We start from the raw sequence: 17,021 nt of genomic DNA, 5'->3' as shown, positions 1-17,021 counted from the left end.
TGAATTAGGGAAATTATACCGTAGTATTAAGCACTTTAATGATGGTAATATGTATAATAGAAGTCATGAAAGATGGGTAAAAGAATTAGGTGATTTAACAGGAGAATGGTCACAGATTCATAAAAATGTCACAATTGCATCTCTGAATTCTAGTTTTAGACTTATTCAGTTTAGAATTGTTTGTTATTTGTATTATAGCCCTTGTGTATTATTCAAGATAGGATTTCAGGACCATTCTAGATGCCCACGTTGTAAAATGGAGGAAGCAAATATTCTCCATATGCTCTGGAATTGTCCTAAAATTCAGGGATTCTGGCACTCCATAAAACCAAACTCGGAATTAATATTCCTTTTAACCCTGTAGTAATTGTGCTGGGCTGCATAGAGGGAACGAATAGGGACAGATTGATTCTATTACGATTACTAACTATCGCAAAGGTACTGATCATGAGGGCTTGGATTAGAGGAGAGCCACCGTCCCTAAAAGAATGGGAAGCTCTGACCTGTAAAATTTTGAAGTATGAGAAAAGGTTCTATCTTTCTACAACTCGAATCAGGACCTTTGAATTTGAAATTTGGGGGAAATGGTGACTCGGCCTTTCTACTCTCTTCGGGTTATATAACTAGCAACACGAATACGGAGTGGTGTTATCCTTTTTTTTTTTCCCCCTCTCTTCTTTCTCCCACTATACTCACCTCATCCCGCCGGTTCCCGCTTCCTGATCCGGTCAGGTCACGGAGATATGAGCACCCGAAGCCCGGCGCGCGCTCACAGGAGAGTCCGACGCTCATAGAGAATGAATGGGGAGTCCGATGCTCCGTCATTCTCTATGGGTATCGGACTCTCCTGTGAGCGTGCGCACCGGGCTTCGGGCGCTCATATCTCCGTCACCCGACCGGATCAGGAAGTGGGACCTGGCGGGATCAGGTGAGTATAGAGGGCTGTAATGGGGGGTCGGGAGCCAGTCACCCCGGCACGGCGAGTGACAGTTCCTCTTTAACTGTTTTTCTTTGCCGAGGCTAAGAAGACTTAAGGTAAACCTGCATATCCGTATAGATTCAATGTTGTAATAGGGGCAAATTCCTTTGATTCGCGATAGCTCTCAGAGATTAAGGTAGCACGGGGGCTATGTATTTATGAATGTTACACTTGTTGTAGCTGTAGTAATAGCTTTTGCTTCTTTGCTGAAAACGTTGTCTTTGACATCTGTGTAATCTGTACGATAGTGTTGTATGCCTCGTCTTTGTGTTTTCTTAAGGAAAGGGGAAGGGGGGTGGGTTTGGGTATATGTATATTGCAGGTATATTAATATAGTAACAGCTGTTTCTAGATAATATGGCTATTTATTGTACCTGTTATGTACTTGTATGGTGTATGTTTGTTTTTGTCTTCTTAAAAAATTTAATAAATTAAATATTTAAAGGGAAAAAAACCTGCCAACTACTAATACAGAATTAAAGGATATGAGTCATCCCCCCCATTCACTATTTCTGATTGAAGGTTCAATAAATTACCATCTATTACTTCACAGCTTATAATCTCTTCTCTTTCACATAACCATCAGAGACAAAATAAGGCCTACAAGTTGTAATAGTATACATTAATTATTGTGATACACTTGGAAGAAAACTGTACCTAAAAAAAAAAAAAATGTCCAAAAAAGAATTTTTAACTTTGCAGTTCTGTGTCAAATTGGCGTGGCCTAGAGTGTGTGTGCCCTAGGCCTTTAACCCCTCCCCGCCCTCCTTATCATTAGGAACACCCCAGGAAGGATTTTTCCTATTCCTCACCTGAACATTGCACAAGTGCCTTAACGATCCAGCTCATGTGCAGTGTTCACACAGGTGATGAATAGGAGAATTTGTTTTTGAGACATTCTTAATGATGAGTAGGGCGGGGAGGAGGGACGGAGGGGTGTTGCAATCCTAATGCACAGACACTCTAGGCCACGCTAATTTGACACAGGGCTGCAAGTTTAAAAGTTGTTTTTTAGGACAATAACTGCATCACCTGCCGAACGGACCCCAGGACAGATGTTGGATTAAAAGCAGCTATCCGAAGGTACAAGTGGTTTGGGGGGGGGGCAGATTGTGGGTACAGAGTCGCTTTAAGTGATAAATCAAGTATTTCTGCAGTGTTTGTTTTTATTCACTATATACAATTTTCGTTTGTTCTCTTATTCAAAGTTCCTATTCCAATACCTGACAATGCTCACAACTTAGACCCTGCTTTTTTTTTTAAATGCTCTTTTATCATTACAGAGGATCGTGGAGCACAGACACAGGAGTTCCAAACTAATAAACAGTTTCCAGGTACTGCTAACTACCAACATATCTATCTATCTATCTATCTATCTATCTCCTATCTATCTATCTATCTATCTATCTATCTCCTATCTATCTATCTATCTATCTCTATCTATCTATCTCTATCTATCTACCTACCTACCTATCTATCAAGAAAAACAAAATTCCTTGCAGCACTCAAATAAGTTGGCGGGCGCCCGCAGTCTAACCCCGATCCAGGGTATATGCGTATATTTCAAAAAAATGCTTTGGCACTCCAATAGAAAATGCAAAAAAGTGAAGGTTTATTTACCCATATACAACGGGCCTTTTTTGAAATATCTATCTATCTATCTATCTGTCTGTCTGTCTGTCTGTCTGTCTGTCTATCTATCTATGTGTCTGTCTGTCTGTCTGTCTGTCTGTCTGTCTATCTATCTGTCTAGGGGTAGCATCTCCTCTTCAAAGTGTCATAATCTTTCATGCTTGAGAGAGGCTCAGGGTGATATTGACCTGAAACGTTACACTGTCTGTTCTGCACATTGGCACAATAAAGAATATGGCACTATGAAGAGGAGATGCTGCTCTTTGCTTTTCTGGATGACATTGGGACGATGGTCGAATCCCACTAGGACTGTGCATCCCAACCTTTGTGGTACCGCTGTCCTTAGCTGGTGGGGTTGGAGTGTGTGTGTGTGTATATATATATATATATATATATATATATATATATATATTTATATATGTATGTATATGTGGTGGTGTTGTGTACCGCCCTGCCGGTGAACAGCCCCAGACCTTGTTACCTGGGATCAGCAGAGTGGTCAGAGTTCTCTGATTACATCCGGCTGCGAGATTACACTCTGGACTGGGGACCAACTTGACTGCTCTAGGGAGCGCCCTATCTTGCGTCCCTACTCTACAGGATCCAAAGCAAAAGACTCTCACACTTCCTCTACCCATGTGACTTCCTTCTTACAGCATGTGTAACCTGTGCTGTGAGTGGGTGAGGAGTGCGTGTAAGAAGCAAAGAGAAAGGTGATATTTTAGGAGAAGAAAGAACTCTCATTGGTGTACAGATTCATGTGTACATAAGCAAAATAGTAATAATAACCCTTCAGTTCCTACCGCTGTGCAATATCTAGACATAAACACTTGTAATAATGACGTCTAGTGGCAAAACTCTGGTACTGCTACATTATCACTTACACTTATAAGTACAGTCCTTTGCGAAGAAAGCAATTTAACACCTAGAAGAGGAGGCACATGACCACCATTTGTTACTGGCAGCCACCACTAGGAGGCGTTTGCTCCACATGTATTTTTATTGCTCCCATTAACTACAATAGAAACTGTACAGATTGGGTGCAGTGAGTTCCTTTCTGTGGCAGCTGTGCTTTAAGGGTGGCAATGGGTTTGGAGAACTGTGCCACAACAACCTGTATCATAAAGAAAGTAGCAAACTTCTGGAAATGGGCTGCAGGGATAACAGTGGCGCATGCAGCGTATGGAACAATCTGTAAAACGACACTAAAATTTATGCGGACCACAACCCCTTACACAATAGTGTTGTTGTATCATGAGCCGCACACACTGACTTGTACTGAAAGACCTGGACAGGTACACTTTAAGGCAAATGACTAACCTCCTTTGGGTGCATTCTGACTGGCATTACTATAGGGACCTGTGGTCAGCAACTACATGGTCACAATATTAGTTACTATTTAATAAAGCTTTGTAATATCCCCTTCATTTGTCTTCTATTACAGATCTTCTTGACTGTGAAGAACAATTAGAACAAACAAACAAACAGAAGTCAGGTAATGGCAGTCTACAGGTGCTGCGTTCTCTTCTAGCTTTGCCTTCAAGGATGTAATTGAACACAGCGGTATACCAGTGGCTCCACAACGTAATCCTGGCAAAAATGTACACACTAAATACAGGCGTGTGTCAGGAATGTGACTTTGCGCTCCTCGGTCCGTGCTGGGCGACCGAGGAAGCGCTGAGCCTCTGGTTGTTTTTTGTTTGCAGTTCTGTCTGAATGCTGTCTTAGTTTCCCAGCCACACCCGCATTGCCTGTTACACTCTGGCAGTGCAGGGGTTACTCCTTATAGACCTGTCCAGCTGAGCTGGGTGCTGGGATCAGGGCTGATCCAATCAAGTGCTGGACCCAGTCCCTGATTCCAGATAAAAAGCAGCAGGCTCTTCATTTCCCTGCTGGCTATTGAGTGTTACTCAGCTAAGCGCTTTAGCTCTCCTGGTTCTGTTACTTCTGTTGCCTGACCTGCAGTGTCCCAGAACATGCAGACTACTACTCCTATTATGGCCATTTCTATTGCTATGTCAATGCCTGTTCTGGTAAGTGTTTGCACTGCAACTGCTGCTGGTTTTCCCCTAGTATTCTCTGGTAATGTGCATTCTCATGTGTATTCTCATGTATTCCTGTGTATTATTACAGTGTACAGTGGTATGCAAGGCTGTTGATCACTTGACCTGTAACCATGGTTCCTCCAATGGCCGACTAGCTCTGGCCAGGAGCAACCATGTGACCTCCCACTTCCTCCTAACAAGTGAGTCTTCCCCCTGCTTCCAAGCAAGGAGGATGTGTGTCGTCCCTCTCCTGCCTCAGAGGAGTTGTGGATCGAGTGCTCTGCTGTATTCAAGTCTTCGGCTGTATCTGCCTGCTCAAGTGTCCGGAGTCTTCTCTCTCATCTGGGTGTCATTCTGTTATCTCTCCTCATCGCTACAAGGATTCACAGCAAGTATTACTCTCAAGCTAATCCACCCAGCAACGCTATTTCTCTCATACTCCTACTCCCATCATCCGGCACGTATTCTCACAGCCTATGCAGCACCACTCCTGCTTTATTTGTCAAAGCCTGCTATATACCCGGTTGCATCCGGACAGAACTGTTGCTACTAGTTACCTCATCTATAATAAAACCGCTGTTACTGAACCCTGGCATTGGTGTCCACTAACTGGTGCCCTGACTAGGTGCAGCGAAGAATCGCATGCCCATCATCACCCGCAGATTCCACAGACCGGCCCTCCAGCTGTGCTGCCCTCAGGCCTACACCGTGACAAGTATAACCCCTGCAGCTGCCCCGGTCATTGCCCGCTCATAACACCAGCACTGCGGAAGTGGCCCCCAGGGGCCAGGGCATCGCATTTTTGACGTCACGAACAGGCTTAAAGACTGTGTTGTACAAACTTTAAGTGCCCCAAAACTGTGCTGTTACCCCCCAGACACTTTGCCGATTACTATGGGGGTGATTGAAGTGTTTCGGGCCCTAAACAGTACCCAAGATGGCCGCCGTCTTCTTCAATTTCTGGCTGCGCCATACCCCGGAGAGAAGGGGGTTAACAGCCATGCTGCCAAAGCGCGGGAATCGCCCGGCGCCATAGACTTTCCATTGACTGCTCCTGATTGGCTGCCTGGGACGGATGACGTCACTGTTGCTGGGCAGATTCTGGAACCTGATCCTCCAGCCTGGCGCTCCTTCCCGTCCTGCTACACGTTCCGGCCAGAGCGGGACAAGATGGCGGCCCCCCGAGAAACGTTTGCCTGCAGCCGCAGCACCAGTGATGCCGGAGCTGCCGGAGAGCAATCCTGCCTGCCTGCTAGCACCGCTCCCATCCTACAGCGACACCAGCTGGGCCGCTGCCCCGCCGGACGACGGAGGTCTTCGCCGGGCCTTCATCCCGGCCTCTGCTGATCAGAATGAGGGGCCCATACCTGAGACCAGCATTTCTCCGGAACCCGGTCACTCCAGCACCGCTGACCTCGCTTCTTGTAACGGAGGGTCCTCATCGCCGGACAGCGAACAGATTGTAAGTGGACCGACTCTGTTGTCCTCAGTCCCTGGCCCTAAAGGGGAGAACTCTGCTAAGGCCTTCATATCCCCGGGTATGTGGCAACCTCCAGGGCGTGATTCGCCGCCCCTGCCGCAATGGATGCTCGGGCCGGGGCCTAAGATTATGCAGCTGATCGAGGACATTCAGCAGGCCCTCGCTGCCCTGTCGCCTGCCACTACAGCTGCCACCGCTATACCTAGCGCTACTCCTGCAGCTTCCACTACAGCGGGCCCGTCTACTACCGCAGTCCCCTCTACTGTCCCCACTGCTGTGGCTAAGGCTGCCTCTTCTACCTCGACCGTCACCTATCATGTGGCCCCCATCATCTCTCCTATCACCACGGTGACGCCCATCATTGTAGTCACTACGGCATCCAGTGATGCTTCTGCTCCAGGCCCTTCACGCTATTGCTATCCGTGGAAGAAGAAAAAGAAGCCTACTCAGGGTCCTCCAGGACATTTCTGCTAAGTATCCTTACAGAGACCAGAGCCCTTAAACTGTTTTTGTTGTCTAACTGTTTTGTTCCAGTTCCTGCAACGTTTAAGGTTCGTGCCTGGTCCTCCTGACCAAGTTTCCTGTACTAACCAGCCATGAGCTGATGGACACTTACAATAACAAAAGGTTCTCTAGTGCCTGTCCCAGAGCCTTTTACATGGACGATGTCTAATTGCCTAAAAGAGACTCTACCTAACAGAGACACGTAACCCATTCCTTCCTAATGCACTTTCCTGTGATTGTGTGTTCTACACAGGGTATTATTGCACTTATTTCATTATTGCACTTATTCTACTATTGCATTCCAGTGTTATCGGAGTAATTTGTATTTCCTCCTCTGAGTAAGCACAAGGTTATTTAGATTGCCTCAGAGTAGAGTGCCTCTTTTGTAAAACTGTATATTTTCCAGTGTCTAAGTCAGATAGCTCCTCCTCTGAGTAAGAGAAGTCAGGTTACATATACCTCAGAGAAAGTCCAGTTTATGTAGGAGTGTATTTTCTCATCCAGTCTCATTATTGTGTATTATTATCATATCTATAGCTGGAAAGATTTAGTTGAGCCAGTTCGTATGCAGATTTTCTCAGATTTTCATTCAGATTTTTATCAGATTTTCATTCAGATTTCTCTCAGATTTTCATTCAGATTCATGTGAGCCAGTTCTCCTCAAGACCTCGCAGTATTTGTTGTCCCTTGTGTTTCCTTTCCTTTTGTTTCCAGTATTTGTTCACCTCTGTCTTGTCCCAACACAGTAGTAATCACACATAGTCTTACTTAACATTCACACTGGTCCATACATATTGCACCTTGGATACCCTTTCGTGTGTTTGGCCTATTGAGTAATTGTGTTGTATGATTGACCCGTATGCATGGGTGCCCAGATGTATGCTTGCTTTTATTATTTTGTTCTATTCTCTTTCAGGCATCCAAGACATTTCACAAACACGCCAAGGTAGTACACAGGTCTTCACAGTTCTCTTTTCCAGTAGGGTAACACATTTAACAGAAAACCTACTGTCTAACTGGCTGGAATATTGAGGGTCACCCGCCAGCAGTTAAGTTGTCCTGGCTTACACGTTAGATGGTTCACGCACTAGCTACCTGGTCGCCAGAGTACGTTAGGCACCCCTAGGTGAAGTCCTGCCACTAGGGTTTCTCATCCTCTCTCTCTTCTCACCTGTGCCTTGGGCGTGGGAAACACACACCTCATCACACTCACTCTCATCATTCATTCCTGTTGTTTAATTGTCCAGTCTATTCATGTTTGCTGCCTTCTAGATTCGCCGAAGTCGGCTCAAATTTGCTAGGGAGGTATGCAGTGTCCCAGAACATGCAGACTACTACTCCTATTATGGCCATTTCTTTTGCTGTGTCAATGCCTGTTCTGGTAAGTGTTTGCACTGCAACTGCTGCTGGTTTTCCCCTAGTATTCTCTGGTAATGTGCATTCTCATGTATTCCTGTGTATTATTACAGTGTACAGTGGTATGCAAGGCTGTTGATCACTTGACCTGTAACCATGGTTCCTCCAATGGCAGACTAGCTCTGGCCAGGAGCAACCATGTGACCTCCCACTTCCTCCTAACAAGTTAGTCTTCCCCTTGCTGCTGAGCAAGGAGGTTGTGTGTGTCGTCCCTCTCCTGCCTCAGAGGATTTGTGGATCGAGTGCTCTGCTGTATTCAAGTCTTCGGCTGTATCTGCCTGCTCAAGTGACCGGATTCTTCTCTCTCATCTGGGTGTCATTCCGTTATCTCTCCTCATAGCTACAAGGATTCACAGCAAGTATTACTCTTAAGCTAATCCACCCAGCAACGCTATTTCTCTCATACTCCTACTCCCATCATCCGGCACGTATTCTCACAGCCTATGCAGCACCACTCCTGCTTTATTTGTCAAAGCCTGCTATATACCCGGTTGCATCCAGACAGAACTGTTGCTACTAGTTACCTCATCTATAATAAAACCGCTGTTACTGAACCCTGGCATTGGTGTCCACTAACTGGTGCCCTGACTAGGTGCAGCGAAGAATCGCATGCCCATCACCCGCAGATTCCACAGACCGGCCCTCCAGCTGTGCTGCCCTCAGGCCTATACCGTGACAAGTATAACCCCTGCAGCTGCCCCGGTCATTGCCCGCTCATAACACCAGCACTGCGGAAGTGGCCCCCAGGGGCCAGGGCATCGCATGACCTATTGCTTGATCTTCCAACCTGCTTTGTCTGCTGCCTGCCCTGACCTCCTTGCCTGTCTCTGACTCTTCTTCTGCCTTACGTTTTTGTACCTCGCTGACCGCCGTTGCTGACCCGGACCGTAGACTTTGCATTATTGTGTTTGTTTCGTCTGTCTTGTTTTGTGTATCACCTGGTGTAGGACAGGGACTGACACCGTGGTTGTCCACGGCCGTTTAGGGCCGTTGAGGCAAGTAGGTAGGGTCAGAAGGTGGGTTCTAGTGGTTAGGGCTCACTGTCTTGTTCTGTTCCCTACCTACGTCCGGCGCAATTTGTGACAGCGTGGTAGTCACATGTAGCAGTCTTAGTTACACAGGCTAGTCCTGTGTTTTGAGACTCTTCAATGAGGCTCCACGGACTCCTCTTTTGCATACTCATGTTTCCCAGGGGGCAATGCACCTAGGACTTCACTGCATTGAGCGCTTTCATTAGCAGCCGGCAGTGTTGTCATTTGGCTGTTCTCCCTGAGTTCAGCAATCTGTTTCTCTTATGGCTCTACTAGGCATTGCTCCCACCTAGCCAGAATCCTGCTCCACACTGATGAGGGGCAACACCCCGAAACAGCTGTCTGTGGATGGATACCTAGCCTTGGTTTATCCCTTGTCATTACACTGACTTATAGGGCCACTTAATATGGTGGATTTGGTGGTTTCCTAACAGGAGCTGCCACTTGGCTGGGTCCTTCCCGGAGGGATATCTGGCTAGTCCTGTGTTTTGAGACTCTTCAATGAGGCTCCACGGACTCCTCTTTTGCATACTTTAGTTACACAGGGGCAGACTAGGGGCAGAGAGAGATGACCCGACATATATCCTCACAAACCATGGCTCTGGTGACTGGGTGAGAAAGATGTGAGAAGAGGCAATAAAGAGCAGCAGGGACTGGGTGAGAGACATGAGAAGAGGCAATGGAGAGCAGCAGGGACTGGGTGAGAAAGACGTGAGAAGAGGCAATGGAGAGCAGCAGGGACTGGGTGAGAAAGACGTGAGAAGAGGCAATATAGAGCAGCAGGGACTGGGTGAGAGACATGAGAAGAGGCAATGGAGAGCAGCAGGGATTGGGTGAGAAAGACGTGAGAAGAGGCAATATAGATCAGCAGGGACTGGGTGAGAAAGACGTGAGAAGAGGCAATATAGAGCAGCAGGGACTGGGTGAGAGACTTGAGAAGAGGTAATGGAGAGCAGCAGGGACTGGGTGAGAGACTTGAGAAGAGGTAATGGAGAGAAGCAGGGACTGGGTGAGAGAGACGTCAGAGTATAGAATATATAATACTCTGAATATTTGGTGGGGTGAAGCCATGTTAAGGACAGCAGAGTTCATGGCACCACGTCGCAGCTTGATCTTTAGTCAGGACCAGTGTATGTGCCGCATTTGTTGCACTCAAAGGTCCTGAACCTGAGCAGAGGCACCAGCGGCAGCCAGGAGGGGGGTGAGCTTATGCATTGGATGCACATACTGCCCATGCTGCCCGTATGGACCACAGAGAAGCAGTGACAGCTGGAGCGGCCCAGTCACTCCTTACACTTCACAGCGCCACACACTGGCAGTGCACAGGAAGACACTGCACAGTTCAGTTAGCCAGACAAGTCTTGTCATTTCCCGGAAGTCAGACAAAGTTGCTGCCTGAGGTGAGATGCTCATCTCGCTTCTGCTGCCCTGTTTGTAGTGATGATATTTGAGCTGTGGGCCTCAGCAATGTAAACACATATTTGCCACTACCTGCTGTCATCAGCTACAATTCAACTAACATAGATTCTATGTACAAATATGACAACAGGTATAAGCACGTGCCCCAATGGTATGAGTGTGTCCTGCATATAAGATAGTGGGAGAGGTCAATGTTTTATTTAGATTTCATGAAGACTTTAAACAATGGACTTTGCTGCAGGAAACTCCCATCCTCGGAGAAGGACCTTGAGGACCACCAACAAAATAACTGAAGGAGTGCTGGAGTCCGGGACTAGGTGGTAGAAGTGCAGGATGCAATGTTAGGATGTAGTTCCAGCTGAAGCTGAGCTGGAACTGGGAATGGACAGAGGTCCAAATAGCTAGAAGGTCGCTAGGAATTGGCGGATAGCCAGGGAGTACAGACAGAGCTGATTGACAAACAAGAACTACTAAGCAAAGAGGTGGAGACTATATTTACCTTTAGGAGAACATGCCAGAAGACTCCAGACCCTGTGGGCTGAGCTTATAAATACAGGAGAGCAGACACATGTCTGCCACTAGAGGGAGCCCAATCCTCCAGGAGGCCAGCTCAGAGTGAGAGATACCACCAGAGGACAAGCAGGCTGAGAGAAAGGGAGATGATGGCAGTGCAGTGCGCCCCAGAGCAGGTAGGGGGTAACGGACACAGATGAATGCCTCTATAATGATATAACACTCACTTCATTATAAACATACACTGTCACTCCTATGTTCCTCTTAAACTTTCACGTCTGAAGCCTATACAAAATATATAGGAAATGTGAGGCATTGCATGAACCAGAGCCTGACATAGATATATTGTAATTGTTTTGGATATTTCACCTTCCATTCTGTATCCTTCTTTCACCAGGCTTCTGCATTCCCCCTCCAGATATTATATTTGCAAAACTTAAAGATGATTTTTTGAACCAAAAGCATTTCCCTACTGGTTTTTCCGTCAGCTACGAATGCAAAACTGGTTATGAACTGGCACCAGGAAAGAAAGAAACGGTAACATGTCTGAGTGATGGAATGTGGTCGATTCCTGATACATTTTGTAAACGTAAGTATACTGTTACTTTAGAGCGAAATCAATGTTTCTGCAGGATTATAGTGCAGTGCATTGTTAGTGTGACTGTCGGCTGCACTGCACCCGTATATTCATGGAGAGAAATGTGTTTACGATACTGTTTTACACCCTTAGGTCTTATTCTCATGCTTCAAAGTCCACGGACGCTACAGAACGTGAAGCTACACAGTGGACTCGCAGCCCTCCCGGCATCATGTATCAATATGATGCCAGGAGAGCCAAAAGTGTTTAAATCTTCAGGGGTCTCACAGTTGTATTAATACAGTCCCGTGAAGATTTAAACAGTTTCAGCGCTCCCTGCAGCAATTATACCAGGAGTTCTGATAATCCGTTTCGATGCACATTGTCCGTATATATGGCGTCTGCACAGAATATGGGAATAAGTCCTTAACCCCTTCCTACCACATCATGTACCGGTACATCCTGTAGCAGGTAGGGAGGTTCAGAGAGGGGTCCCTTGCTGTGACCCCACTTTAAACCGTGCGGCTATTAGCTGATACGGCCAAAGAACCGCTCACCTGGTAGTCTAGTGGGGCTGATCCTCTGCCTGTGGCCAGGCCGGTGGTCAGCGCAGCAATGAAGATGATCCTAACTTGGCCCTTGATTTACTATGGGTTCCAGCAGCCCATAGTAAACAAGCACTGATCTCATTGATCAGTGCAGTACCTTTATTGATCTCTATAAAGAGATCAGTGTAGTTGGCACTGCAGTTTTTTCATTAATAAATAAAAAATTCCATGCCATAATAAAAGTTTAAATCACCCCCTTTTTCCCATTTTAGAAATAAAAATAAATAATAAAAAAAAAACACATTTGCTATCACCATGTGCAGAGTCATCCAAACTATTAAATTATGGTATTTCTGATCCCACATGGTAAGAGAAATGCAAAATTGCAGATTTTTGGTCACATCAAATATGGACAAATTGTAATAAAAAGTGATCAAAAACCCATAGACCAAAAAATAACAGCATTATATGGATGGTAATAGAGCAATTTTAAATACAACTCATGTTTTTTTTAAAAGGTTTTAATTTTGTGCCACGGCCCTTTAAACAGGAGAAGGACCAAACAAAAGTGCAAAAATGAAAAGTGGCCCACGAGGGAAGGGGTTAACTGAGTTGTAAAACCTGCAGCCAAACTGGAGACAAGAGCGGTGCCTTCTCTGAAAGAAAGGGGACATGTTTTTCTAATGCTAGAGAACCCCTTTAATATTTTAAATGACCCTAAGGCTATGTTCCCAACGCCTTTTTTTGGCTGTGTGAGTCCAAATAACGGCCGTCATGTGCACTATAAGGGCTGGTATTTTGAAATAATGGCCGTTATTTGGGCTCAAACTAGTAAGTTTAGTCATTGTACATGGTCCTTTCCCCCCCTGTACAAGTCTTTTATTTAACCCCTTAAAGAGGACCTGTCACCCCCTCGTGCCGGGGTGACAGGCTCCCGACCCCCCGTTACAGCCCCCTATACTCACCTGATCCCGCCGGATCCCGGCGGCTATAGCACACTGAGGGAGCCGGGGTTCCACTACGGAATTCCGCATGATTTACCCTTATTGGTACACATAGGGGGAGATTTCTCAAACTAGTGTAAAGTGAGACCGGCTTAGTTGCCCCTAGCAACCAATCAGATTCCACCTTTCATTCCTTACAGACTCTTTGGAAAATGAAAGGTGGAATCTGATTGGTTGCCGGAGGCACCTGAGCCAGTTTCACATTACACCAGTTTGAGAAATCTCCCCATAAAGCCTTTAATATGGTGCTTGCTCATTCTACAACCATTCCCAGTCGCCCCTTTTATACTTGCTAAAATAAACATTGTCACTAGCCAAATAATGATCAGGTGTGCAGCCCAGAAGGTGATCACCAAACACATCACTAATTCATTTATAATTTCTATAGTTTCAGCAAACTTCTGCGGTCCTCCTCCAAGACTTGATTATGGAACTCCCAAAGACGACGTTTCGGAAACCTCTTTATTTCCTAAGGGGACAGAAATGAAGTATGTTTGCCGACTTGGGTTTGTCCGTATTCCTCTGAGTAGCTCTGTTGTAACGTGCCTGGCTGATTCCACCTGGTCTCTACCAAGAACATTCTGTAAACGTAAGTTTTACTGTTTGTTAACTGCATCGATTTCCAGACAAATGTTAGGACCATGGCCGAAGAATTAATGGTGAAATGTAGCACCTGCGGGTTCTGTAGGCACAAATACAGAAGACAAGAGAGGAAAAGAAATCCAGGCAGCACAACCTATACTGGGTCTCATTTTATCTGCATATCAGTTACAGCAAAACCTCTCACTACTTCTTTAAAGCGACTCTGTACCCACAATCTGACCCCCCCAAACCACTTGTACCTTCGGATAGCTGCTTTTAATCCAAGATCTGTCCTGCGGTCCATTTGGCAGGCGATGCAGTTATTGTCCTAAAAAACAACTTTTAAACTTGCAGCCCCGTGCCCTACGGGAGTGGCCTAGATTGTGTATGCATTAGGCTGGCACCACCTCTCTGTCCGTACTCATCATTAGGAATGCTCCAGGCAGATTGCCTACTGTCAAGGATCACAGGCCAACCTGCGCCCCTGCCTGACAAGGGGGAGGAGAAGCCTTACCCATCAAGAGGGAAAAGACCTAAACAAGGACCAAAATGGGGAGAACACAAGACAAGGGGATCTGAGGAATTTGGGAGCTCTGGGTTGCGCTAGCCCTACAGGTTGATTCACCTCATGCACTCACGCTTTACGCCCTGCTCCCGGGCCGTAACTCGAGCGTAAATCGCTACCTGCCGCCTTATGCACACCCAGACACCAGACACCCACTTGGCCACAAACACTGCCTGCTCACTGACCAACACAAACACGACACTTCGCTGTATCTGGACCCACCAGTCGCTGTCATACATGTGACCCACTGACGGCTGCCAGACACACATCCACAAAGCACGCACACAGAACTTTGCTAGGTTGGGACCTACCAGCTGTTGTCATACGCATGACCCACCAGCCGCTGCCAGACACACATCCACGAAGCACGCACACAGAACTTTGCTAGGTTGGGACCTACCAGCTGTTGTCATACACATGACCCACCAGCTGCTGCCAGACACCCAAACACAACATACAAAGACGACACTTCGCTGTATCTGGACCCACCAGTCGCTGTCATACATGTGACCCACTGACCGCTGCCGGACACACATGCACGAAGCACACACACAGAACTTTGCTATGTTGGGACCCACCGGCTGTCGTCATACACGTGACCCACCACCCACTGCCAGACACCCAAACACAACACACATACACAACTTTGCTGCCACCACCCTATTACGTTACTGGGGAGACAGGGAACCCCAAGAGTGTTCCACTCACAAGCAGACACACCCACACGGTAGAGTAAGCCACCCGGTCATACACTATACGGTCACACACCGCACATGCACTCTTCCTGGAGCTAATTAGGTTCGTTTAGGCTACAAGACAAACCATCAAACTTTTAGGTTTAATGCATTAAAATGGACAGTACTTGGTTACAAAAAGATGGTTACAAAAAGACATACAGACACTGCAAACAATGAAAACAAAAAGGGATAAAATAAGAAAGTTCTAATACTTAGCACAGGATGCGTTGTATAGGTTCTTCCTTCCCAGGGGATATGGGCTTAGAACGTGGTGCACAAACCAATTTGATTGGATCCCCAACTTTGTGACACTTACTGGTTCCCTAGGGCTCACTTTTATGTAAGACCTGAAAGGGTTGGGCTGAGGGCGTCACCTGACATCTCTAACTCAGCCCCTCTGGGCAGAGCTTCAGTCACTGCCCTCAGCCATCAAGGGAACACACCTGGGAATATCAAAAAGATACTTTCCCAGGCACCATATCAATGGTACGGGCGCCAGCCCTTCTTCATAATTCATATCTCACCGTTCTGATTCCTGACATACCAAACATGATATGCCCCGGACACTCACAAGGTGAGATCCCCTTTATGTAATGATGAGGACAGGTAGACCAGCCATGTTTAAACTCCCTGCAATGTCCTCATCATAACCGTCCCTAGGAAATGACAAAGTTATGGAATATTTCATGTTCCTTTTCTTAAAGAACACCCACCCTCTGCTGGCATGGAGTCAGTACGCCTGCCTTAGTGACCTCTACACTAGCCACAATCTACTCCACCATCTCCTTTACAGCTCCGTGCTTATTGCCCCATGCAGAGAGCCTTTTGGTCTTTTACACAGGGTAATCAGACGGCTTGACTCCAAGCTAATCAATAAGTCCATATGATTAACTTGCATCAGCTTTGGGCCTGCACCAAAAACTCTATCTATAAAATATCAATTACAATCTATAAAATATCTACTACCCCAATACATATAAAACACACCACATATAAAACCACTTTACATATTCATGAATAGGGACAGGATGTCCATACTCCTCACACCTACTATTCGTCAGCTGTGTCAGCCCAGCACATGGGCTGGATTGTCAAGGCACCTGTGCAATGTTCAGACAGGAGAAAACGTTCCAGTGGCATTCCTAATGATGAAGAGGGGGGAGGAGGGACGGAGGGGTGGTGCAAAGTTAGGGCACAGGTATCCTCTGCGTCTCCTGTACAATAGGGACATATCAGGAAGTTAGTTTCGTCTAACCTGCTGATAGTTCCCCTTTAAGGTCTTTATGGTAAACATATTTTTATAGAATATGTAGTGGAGCATTTTCCAATTTTCCATTATACTATTTATATTTTAAAATAATCCTGAAATCTTGCCATTCTTGCCATCAGAGGACTGATCTGCAATCAGAGACACTGGCTGACAGCTGAGTGAGCAGGAGGCCGGGCAGCATTGACTATTCATGGAGTGGGGGGGGGGAGGAAGGAGGGGGGAGGTGGCCAGAGTGCGGCACAAACGCTGAGCCACAACTCCTCTTTGAAACTTCATTACAGTAGGAGACCTGAGATCGTGCATGATCCACTGCACAGACATATTACCAAAATGTACCATGCTTACTAGGGGACTGCCAGCTACAGCACACTGTAAGCACCTCAGGTAGGGTCCGGGTGCTGACAGATTCCCTTTAATAGGAGTCTCTAGTGCAGTGATATCCCATAAAAGTAAAAGAGGATTAGTGTTCTTTATACTAGAGAAGAATAGAATCTGAAGCCACAATAAATATCATACCAGATTTTTTTTTTTTATAAATTGTTTATTGACATTTTCAAATACATCTCACAATACAGAACAGAAAACATCAAAATGAGCAGATTGGACAATAAACAATATAGAAAACCACCAGGGAATCAACTTTATTTGCCGTAGAAACAAAACTGGCACTCAAATCAAATCTGCAGCATGCAGGGATCGCATAGCAGATCACCAGGATT

General features: G+C 46.2%; 1 protein-coding gene across 1 annotated transcript in view; it reads left to right on the top strand.

The window, feature by feature from the left end:
• The window catches only part of LOC138767539 (C4b-binding protein alpha chain-like), a 106,596-nt gene that overhangs the window by 26,530 nt on the left and 63,045 nt on the right, over positions 1–17,021 (top strand). Inside the window, exons 6-9 of the mRNA XM_069945095.1 lie at positions 2,263–2,313; positions 4,056–4,106; positions 11,417–11,608; positions 13,537–13,737. Coding sequence (XP_069801196.1) covers positions 2,263–2,313; positions 4,056–4,106; positions 11,417–11,608; positions 13,537–13,737 — 495 coding nt within the window. The remainder of the gene's footprint in view (positions 1–2,262; positions 2,314–4,055; positions 4,107–11,416; positions 11,609–13,536; positions 13,738–17,021) is intronic.

This window comes from Dendropsophus ebraccatus, chromosome 11 (assembly GCF_027789765.1).
Source record: "Dendropsophus ebraccatus isolate aDenEbr1 chromosome 11, aDenEbr1.pat, whole genome shotgun sequence".
Lineage (NCBI taxonomy): Eukaryota > Metazoa > Chordata > Amphibia > Anura > Hylidae > Dendropsophus > Dendropsophus ebraccatus.
This window is presented reverse-complemented; position numbering and strand designations above follow the sequence as displayed.